At 47.3% G+C, this 10,344-nt stretch overlaps 1 protein-coding gene across 1 annotated transcript in view; it reads left to right on the top strand.

The window, feature by feature from the left end:
- PTH1R (parathyroid hormone 1 receptor) overlaps window positions 1-10,344 on the top strand; it is a 175,081-nt gene that overhangs the window by 111,784 nt on the left and 52,953 nt on the right. Inside the window, exons 4-5 of the mRNA XM_026652120.2 lie at window positions 6,086-6,196; window positions 8,193-8,311. Of these exons, the coding sequence (XP_026507905.1) occupies window positions 6,086-6,196; window positions 8,193-8,311 (230 nt within the window). The remainder of the gene's footprint in view (window positions 1-6,085; window positions 6,197-8,192; window positions 8,312-10,344) is intronic.

Genomic DNA, 10,344 nt, shown 5'->3' with positions numbered 1-10,344 from the left:
TGCCACTACATGGGACAGAGCACCACACCCAGGAGGTGTGTGGGTTATTTGTATAACATATATACCCTGCGTATTTATTCCTGTTTTCTCTGGAGGTTATACAGTTTGTTGTGAGTTACATTTTAATTGCATCCTGTTTATTCTGGGAAAAGCTCCTTTTAGGCCCTCTGACACTGACATAACATGCATGCAGGTATATGTACTCAAATATATTCTTATCCCCACTCTACACTGCTGCTCAGAGTGATGCAAGCAGCTTGTCGAAGTCCTAAACCTACATTCTCTTTGTTGAAAAGAAAAATCCTCCTAAGCTTTTACCTGGTCAGTTACAATAAAGCGGATCCCCTCTGGTTATCTGTATTCAGTATTCTACAGTGCATCAGAAAAATGAGATGTCTTAGGAAAACTAGCATTTATTTTTTGCAGTGCCCGAAAGCAGGTTGAAACTTTTTAATGAAAAATTCTCCGGCTGAGAAATGGTCTTTCAAAAAACTTGTTGTGAAAAATTATGATTTTTTTATGTTTTTCAATGTTTGTTATTTATCATTTTTCAATTCATTCTCTCTCTTTTCTGTCTTTTTTTAAAATCATTTTTTAAATGAGTGGTAAAAGAGGAAGGAAGAAGGGGGAGGGAAAACCAAAAAAAATTTAAATGATAAACAAAACAAAAAAAATGCTGGGAGGGAGGGAAAGTGGTAGAAAAAAATAAAAACAAACAAAAAATGGTCCCTTTTGAACCCTGCAAAACAACTTTTGAAACATTTTGTGAATGTTTTTCGTCCATTTTTTTAACCAGCTCTTGTGTGAATTGCTTTACAAAACAACAACAACGATAATAATTAATAATACCTAGCTCTTATGTAGCACGTTTCATCTGCACAACAAAGCCACAATAAAACAAAAGTTTTAGTGAGGGTCAGAAACTGCTCCTAAATGTCACCCAAGACAGACGTGGGTATTAAACTAACAAAAGTCTAATGGGGACAGGTAAGGCAAAGGTTCCGATAATAACATCATGCAGTTACTCAGGTCAGGCGTGTTTGATGTTTCTGTATTAAAAATATTTCCTGAGTGTATTCACGCACTTCCTGTTGTCAATAAGTGTAGAGAAATAATTTAATTCAACTTTTCATTAATTTTGACAGATGCTTCTAAAGACGATGAAAATACTTTGCACTATTTAGTACTGTTTGTTCAAAATTCTCAAATCCCTTCAGAAACACGGCTTCATAAACTCCAAACATCAGTGCGGGACCGAAGTATTATTGTATCCATGTCACAGATGGACAAACTGAGGCATAGAGCTAGGGTGTGATCCAACTTCCATGAAAGTCAGCGGGAATCTTTTAATTGATTTCAATGGCAGCTGGTTTGGGCCCAGATCCACACAGGTATTTAGACCCCTAATGTCCACTGAAATCAGTGGGCATTCGGAGCCTAAATACCTTTTGTTGCATCTGGGCCTCGGTCTCTCAGTTACTTAATTAAAAATTGCAGCAAGTCAGAGGCAACAGAACCCAGGAGTCCTGACTCCCAGTTCGATAGTCTGATTACTGTGCGTTAGCCTCATCAGTCTCCAGCATTTCTGTTGAACACACTAGCTGGGAAATAATTGCACACCTCGCTAGTTCGGAAGCATCAATTTTCCTTCCATGCACAAAGTGAGGGGCTACCGCTGAAGACAAATGTTAGAAGAGAAAGTGCAGTACAACGAGGCTTGGTAGAATTTGATTTATATTTTTTTATCATTTCAGTGAATAATTTCTCTGTTTATTGTAAAGCATTTTTAAATTCTTTCTCATTTCAGTTTTCACAGTCGCGGTTTTCAGCTATTTTTTCCTCTTTTTATCAATTTTAATTTTCACACTTTTGGGACATTAAAGGGGGGCAGACACAATCATTATTTAATGACTGCAGACGTTGAGAGTCAAAAACGTGGAAGCTTTCTAACCGGTACAGCACAAATTGTCAATATCACATGTCAAAATATGCAAAGTAAATATCCTTCAACCAAACGTCAATGAGCAGCATTTTTCTTACTTTGCCTATCTGTAAATTTCGATTATTGGTGATGGAAAAAAATTTTAGTTGGTTTGTGTGTGTGCAGTGAAATCAACATGGACTGATAAAAAGCTAATTCTGCCAGCCTAGGTACAAGTAATGGAAATTGGGTATATATACCCATTCTCTCTTTAACTTGGCCCAATGGGATATAGATCTCTGCTTTCTGCATGTCATGCCAGTGCTGGAGACACCTACTCCCTCTATACTGGGACTTCAGTTTCCTATTGCTACCAATCTGCCGTCTTTCATCAGCACTAAATTAAAGATAAGAAATCAATTGTTAAATTGTGTGTCATTGTATGCCCTAAATTACCAGCATATTGAATCATGCTCTGTCATCCCTATACTCAAAGGGGAGAAAATTATCTAAGATACTTTTTTTTAAGGAATCCTGAGTTGTTCTTTAATCATCCGAAAGTGTATGCATTACAAAGAATAAATTACTTGAATGACTGAAAGACTGTTGATGGCCTAGCTTTGATGTTAATGGAAGCACATCATCTCTGTGATCTTGGAACATTTGTTGTGTCTTTAATAATGGAACGCTATCACAGATGAGAGGAACGTGTTGTATTCCATTCTGTTTTCATTGCTGGAGAGTGCCTTTCGACCAGACACGGCATACAGTACTGAGAATCTAGCGGAGAGTATCAGTCGGCAGTGCAGTAATGGCTAAAGAGGGGAACGCGGCCTCCTGCAACTCTGAAATTAAAACAGAGTGGGGCCCGTCTGTGTGAGTCTGTCCGCATTTGTTTTCCTTTCAAATGGGTTCTTGGGGCATGATCCTGAAAGGTTCTGAGCAGTCTGGCCCAGCTGGTCCAACCCAGCAAAGTATTTAAGCAAGTGCTTAATTCTAAGCAGGAACACAGTCCCACGGAAGTTAATGGGACTACTCAGGTACTTCAAATTAAGCACATGTTTAAGCACTTTGTTGGACTGGCGCAGAGAGCTCAGCACTTTGCAGGATTGAATCCTCACATACCATATATTGCTGCAAGCCAGTTTTGGATAGACTAGGAGATTCTGAAGGGTTTTCATCCCTCCTTTCAAGGGAATGCTGAAAACCAGAGCTATGTCTACACTCCATCTTAAGGCGTCACAAGTGATGTCACTAAGCCCTGGTCTACACTGGGGGGGTGGGATCGACCTAAGATACGCAACTTCAGCTACGGGAATAGCGTAGCTGAAGTCGACATATTTAGCTCGACTTACCGCGGCGTCTTCACGGCGCTGAGTCGACTGCTGCCACTCCCCCGTCGACTCCACTTGCGCCTCTCACGGCGGTGGAGGACCGGAGTCAACGGGAGAGCGCTTGGGGATCGATTTATTGCGTCTAGACTAGACGCGATAAATCGACCCCTGATAGATCGATTGTTACCCGCCAGTCCTGCGGGTAGTGTAGACGTGCCCTTAGAGGTGAGAATAAGTCACTCCCCTGAGTGATGTAAATTATACCGACCTAAGCGCTGGTGTGGACAGCGTGAGGTCAGGGGACACCTTCTCCCGCCGATGTAGTTACCGCCGCTCGCGGGGGCTGGAGTAATTAAGTTGACGAGAGAGCTCTCTCCCGTCAGCTTAGGGCATCTGCACTAGCATCACTACAGCAGTGCAGACGCATCGGTGAAAGCTCTGTAGTATAGCTATAGCCTAGGTCAATTACCATGGCAGTCCCGCTCATCAGAGGATAGGTTGGGCAGTTTTGAGCATGGACAGCAGTTGGCTTCATCAGGTGTTGCTTGTACCAACAGGTGATTAGAAACAAAAGAACATAGAAAGTGCTACACCAGAGCTGACCAGTTGTCCACCTAGTCAGGTGTCCTGTCTCTGGCAGTGGTCAGTTCCAGCTGCTTCGGAGGAAGCTGTAAGAACCCAGCAGTAAGCAGTTCTGTGATCATCTGCCTCCAAGCAAAGTGTTTTCCTGACCCCCATTAGCCTATCGTTTGGCTTCTGCCCTGACGCATGAGGATTTGTGGTCCAGATCCTCAAAGGTATCGAGGCACTGAAATACCTTTGAAGATCCGGGCCCAGAGCCCTTCCAGAACTGTGGAGGAAGTTGTGTTGTGTTGTTCTTTTCCAACCCTTGCTACTGAAGCTCTGGATAGTCTCACCATTAGAGTGGGTCAGATTGTTTCAAGTTTTGATAAATTTCAAAATTAAACAAAATAGGATGAACATTGAGATGAATATTCAGAATTGAGTTTTCAAAATAAATTCCAAAAAGAAAGGGGGTGGAGGGAAGAAATTTTTTGAGGGGTTACTCCTCCCCCCTATTTTTAACTACCCCTACTCCATCTGTATGGATGTCCTCTGAACCATTTATGATGGCTGCAGGATGACAGACTTCAACTGTAGATTAGGAGTGTGAGGGATATGAAATTTAGTTTCTTCCAAAAACTGGACCCGATCTTTCCTCATTGATATCAAACTCCCGCTGACTTAACTGGGAGTGGGGCTGGTTGAAAGGAACCCTAATATCCAGCCACCAGTTTCTAGAAAACCTGGGTAAACTGATACCAGCAGACAGATGTAAGCAACTCCCCAAAGCATTTTTAGTATAAATACTATTTCTCTGGATTGATATGAATGCTAGAACAAGGCACCTGTCTATATGCTCTAGTTGCCCTGAAGGTTACAACCAAATTAATGCTCACATGTATTTATGGGGCAGTGTTATAACTCAGTATAACTTCCCACCAGCGGCTGGTGTAAGGGAGCTATTTGGAGTTACTGTGTCTAAACACAGCACCTGAGAAATTCAGGTCCCCCTTTCTCACTGCTAAATTCCCCACCCTTTATAATCTCTTTCCCCTGCCCCATTTTCAAAGGCCTGGGTGACAAGGCGAGCGGCTCACCGTGCCCTAAAGGACTATTTCAAACCAAACATGGGAAGTGGCTTCCAAAGTCATGGGAATCCCCACAGAGAACACCTGGACAGCAGCCCTTTTATCTGGACCATGTCCCTTTGAAAAGAATCCAAAGCGGGATGGGTTGTATCTACTCCGCCGCTGCAGGCAGGTGTCAGGAGCTGCGCACTAGAAGCCAATCGCTGAGCATAACAACAGCAGCTTTATCGAACCTACTAACTTCTTGACCGGTGGTTCTCAACCTGTTTATCATTGTGGGCCGCAGGTTGAGAACCACAGCGCCCCCCTCCTAAACCTCCCCAGAGTCCCCTATGCCCAGCGCCCCTGCCCCAGAGCAGGGCCAGGAGCAGAGCCCTGGACACTGGGCCGGGCAGCTGGGACCCGGAACCACCGTGTGGGACTGGGCAGATGGACCGCGGAACCTGCAGCGGGGCGAGACCCTGGACCCCGAACCCCGCTGTGTGGGGCTGGGCAACAGGACTCCCCCTCTCCCCCCGCGGGGCCGGGCAGCTGGACCGCAGGATCCCCCTCCCCTCCCGCACAGAGCCAGGCAACCAGCAGCTGAACCTGACCCCAGGAGCGGAGCCCTACCTAAAACATGGGGGTGCTGCAGCACCCCGGCAAAACTCCAGTTCCCAGCTCCCCCCACTCCCTCACTGCCCAGAGCCCCCCCGACAAACCTACCCACAGACCCACTCTCCCACCCCCTGCGTCATTCACCAGCCCCCTGCTGGCAGGGGCGCTCATGCCGGCTGAAAGATGCTGTCTCCCCCTCAGCCACCCCTGCCCCCTGCCAAACCAGAGCTGCAAATTTTGAATTTTTTTAGCACATAGCTGGGCCACAGTTGAGTGCTAATTGGGCTACAGGTTGAGAACCGCTGTCCTTGACCATGCTGCTTATTCTTATCTGCCAGTAGAGGGCGCTCTCTTTATTAACTACCTGCATACAGCATGTTCCCCTAATGCCAGGTTGGGCCAAAAGCACGGATTTGTGCCCTGAACTTAATTCTAGCTGGGAGAAGGGCCTCTCCGGGCAGTGTATATCCAGGAGGCAGCTGGCACACTACAGTTCTGAGGGTGCCAGGGGACTATGTCGGTGCAAGCTGCTGAATGCTGCAGGCTCAGTGACGTCTCTTGTTTTCGCTTTTCTCCCGCAGATGGTTTCTGTCTGCCCGAGTGGGACGGCATTGGCTGCTGGCCCGAAGGCGTGCCGGGCAAAGTGGTGGCCATGCCGTGTCCTGAGTACATCTATGACTTCAACCACAAAGGTAATAAAGCTCCTTCCCAAATGCCATGGGAACCTTTTAGCCTGCAGCGGGAAGGGATGTAGCTGAGGACTAGAGAGCCGGGCGTTTGCCTAGGGAGCCTTTCCCTTCTTGAACAGTGTCCCGGGTTTACCCCCTGGCCGTTAAACAGTATCCTGGGAGTCACCCTTTAGTGCCCCAGCCCCCCAGGGGGTCCCATTTTGCCATAAGGGTAGGCCAGATGGCCTCAACACCTCCTAGACTAGGCCTTCGGGATCCAGCAATCCTGGTGTCTCAGCATCAGAGCAGACTCCCAGTCAGGGACTTTCTACCCCTTTCAGGGATCAATGCACGTCAGTATTTGCAGATTTTCACCTCCCCCTGGACTACAGCATCTGGAAGCACTTAGGTGAGCACCGAGAAGCACAGGTGAAGGCGGAGTTCATATTGGCTGAAGCCAGAGCTCCGCCAAGCCAAACCGCTGCAGAATCCATCTCGGCTCTGTGTCCCTTTGTCTCTGAGTCCTGCGTGAGAGCCCCTGTGTTGAGAGAACCTGTTCTTATCACAGGCACCTGACGCCTTCAAATCCTTGTTCTCCAGCTCGGGGCTTTTTGTTCTGCTTCCGTGCAGGGAAGTGGGGAGAAGCAACTGGCTCTAGGAGTTCATCTTCAGTTATTAAGGTTCCTCTTGACATGGTAGGGCCTGTGTTGATTCCAGCCCAGTCAGCCTTAGTGGCTCAGACACTTTGCCCTGATCGCCGATGTTGCAAGGACAGAATTAATTCTCACCCCATCCCCAAAGGTAGTGATGCAACGCGCATGGGTGCGGGATCCTACAGATAGAGCGTAAAAGTATTACAGAAAATTCCCACTGTCGTCACCGATGGCGGCTCCACTCCGGCTCCTGAGGGCAGTGACCCTGTGACATTGGTGTGGCTGCACCGGTCTCATTCCGCATTACAAAGCCACCGCACTGGTGGAGCCGAGACCGCAATTTGGCTATACTGTCTCTAATTATTTTTTAAAACAAAAAATCCTTGTGCCTGTTTTTCAGCTTCTCTGTACTTGAGCTGGGCGCAGGACTGGAGTTGGTGGGTAAAACCATTTTTGTGCTCCCCCCATGCTGGGCTATGCAGGAGTCTGCTTGGCCCCTGGTGTGAATAAGAGCAGCCTCGAGGCTGCTCTAACTTATGCATGCTTCCCAGGGCTCCCAGGAAGCAGAGACTAGCCATTGTGTAGTAGACTACATCCACAACCCTCCCACAGGCCCACTGTGGCCAAGACTGGGAGCTGGGCCAGTGTAGAATCCTTATGCCATAACTGCAACTGCCAGGGAGGTTTTTCTGCACATCCACTTAAAGGCCCCCTTATGATACGGGGAAGGGGAAGAAGGACGGTCTAGTGGATGGAGCACTGGGTTTTATTCCTGGATTTTCCACAGGAACTCTGGCTGACCTTGGGTAAATCACTTACTCTGCGCTGTATCTGAGTTCCCTCTTGGTAACGGGTGTGACAAAGAAAAAAAAATCATCTATTCCTAATTGGAAGGCGCTAAGATCGTACAGTGATAAGGGCTAGAGATGTAGAAAGATCCACTTGAACGAGCCCATTGCTTTTCAATGACTTTTTTTTAACAATCATGCAAGTGTTTCCGTGCTATTGCATTTTGAAAACCATTTTTCTGTCTTTCTTTTTTTAAACCCCGTATTTTGACCTACACTGTTTGATGGGTGCCTCTTTAAATTTGAGAGTTTCTGTGTAGAACAAATGGCTGGGTTTTGAAGTTCAGTTGCGGGGGGAGATCCTCTGGGCTAAGCTGATCTGAAACTACCCCCTGTTCCCCCACGGCTCCATGACAAGCCGCAGAGAGAGCAGATAAGGGCGGGCTGATTATGGGTAGCTGAGTTATAAGGACAGGTGTGAATCTGTGGTTGAAGCATCGGGAAAGATACTTCTTCTGTTCTGCCAGGACTGCAATCCGCTAAGCATCATGTTGTCTGTTTTCTCGTTCCTTTCGTTAGGCCATGCCTATCGGCGGTGTGACGTGAATGGGAGCTGGGAGCTGGTGCCAGGCAACAACCGCACCTGGGCGAATTACAGCGAATGCGCCAAGTTCCTCACCAACGAAACCAGGGAGACGGTATGCCATGCTTGTATGCAAACTGGGAACGGGGGGATCTGATCAGAACTAGCCAATAGAGCCTTCTGTTCTTAAACAAGCAGTGCCCTGCAGGTTGCTTCCGGATGCTGGAAAGATTCCCAATGTTTGCAGGTCCCAATCAAATCTTTCCCATTTGTTTCAGTGGGAAATTGCTTCACCTCAAGGGGGCGGAGGTGGGGTGTTCTTCAAGACAGTCAGATATTTGTCATGTGCTCCTCAAAGTGGCCTGATCCATTTTCACAGAGATCCAGGGTGGGGGAATCTGGAGGGCACTATGTGGAGTTTCTTAAGAAGCTAAGAGCTGACAACCACAATTTTTTTGGGGGGAGGGGGGGGGCTCGTTCCGTGCTAGTGGAGACCATCACCACCTATGGGCAGGGACCCCCCTATAGGGGTCAGTCCTGGATACTGTTCAATGTTTTCATGAATGACTTGGATAATAGAGTGGAGAGTACGCTTATAAAATTTGCAGGTGACACCAGGCTGGGAGAGGTTGCAGGCTCTTGGGAGGACGGGATTGGAAGTCAAAATGACCTGGACAAATTGGTGAATTGCTCTGAAATCAACAATAAATTCAATAAAGACAAGTGCAAAGTACCACCCTTAGGAAGGAAAAGTCAAATGGACCACACAAAATGGGGAGTCACCGGCTAGACAGAGGCACAGCTGGAAAGAATCTGGAGTCTATAGTGGATCACAAATGGAATATGAGCCAACAATGTGATGCAGTTGTGAAAAAGGCTGATCTCATTCTGGGGTGTATTAACAGGAGTGTCGTATGTAAGACACGGGAGGTGATTGTCCTGCTCTGCTCAGGACTGGTGCAGCCCCAGCTGGAGAACTGTGTCCAATTCCGGGCACCACACTTTAGGAAAGATGTGAACAAACAGGAGAGAGTCCAGAGGAGAGCAACACAAATGAACTATGAGGAAAGGTTAAAAAAGCTTGGCATGTTTAGTGAGAAAAGAAGACTGAAGCGGGGCCTGATTACAGATTTAAATTCTATTAAGGGCTGTTATAAAGAGGCCGGTGCTCAGTTGTTTTTCATATTCACTGAAGGTAGGACAAGAAACAATTGGCTCAATCTGCCGGAAGGGAGATTTAGGTTCAATATTAGGAAAAACTTTCGAACTCTCAGGGTAGTTAAGCTCTGGACCAGGCTTCCCAGGGAGGTTGTGGAATCCCCGTCATTGGAGGTTTTTAAGAACAGGTTGGACACCTGTCAGGGAGGGTCTAGGTTTACTTGATCCTGCCTCAGCACAGGGGGCTGGACTTGATGACCTCTTGAGGTCCCTTCCTGCGCTACATTTCTGTGAGTCTATGCTTCCATGTTATATGCCTCCTTGTGAGTTAGGGACTGTATTCTAGCTCTGTGAGAGGAGGGTTACCAGCTTTCCCCAGAAACTAAAATCAGTGGGGGGTAATTACTGCAGGTCCCTGGACTGGTAAACAACTCCAGTGAAGTACTCCACCCTGGGGCGAATTGCATAGCGTGGTTCAGACAGGGTTCAAGGGGCCTGAAGACAGGCAGTTGATGCAATCGAGAAGGGGAGGCAGCGGAGGGATGCCAAGAGAGGGCTGACATGGTCAAAGCCACGGGCTAAGAGAATGATCTTTGTAGCAGCATTCTGATTGGCTCTGAGCAGGGTGTTTGTCATGACCAGAGAGAAGGATGTTGCAGCAATCACCTTCGGAGCTTTTGAGCCGCAGAGCTCTGCGGGTCTGGGAAAGGAGCTCCCAGCGTCACAGCAAAATGCAAGGTGGCATTAGCAGTTCGCATGTATTGTAAGGGACCATTCGCGGTAGAGTGGCCCGGTTACACCTCTGCGGTCCTAGGCCAAAAAGAGGTGGGTAGTGGGTTACAGATCCTCGTAATAAGCCAGAAATCCAGTGTCTCGGTTCGGCCAGGATTTTTAGGGTCTAGCAAAGTAATGAATTTAAGCTCCCAAGCTGGTCTTTGGAAAGTGTTGTGCAGGTTTCCTTTGAGGACCGGGACTGACAGTGGAGTGATC

Source organism: Terrapene carolina, unplaced genomic scaffold, assembly GCF_002925995.2.
Source record: "Terrapene carolina triunguis isolate 2854851 unplaced genomic scaffold, T_m_triunguis-2.0 Scaffold111, whole genome shotgun sequence".
NCBI lineage: Eukaryota > Metazoa > Chordata > Testudines > Emydidae > Terrapene > Terrapene triunguis.
Note: the sequence above shows the minus strand (reverse complement) of the source record. Positions and strands in the feature narration are given on the sequence as shown.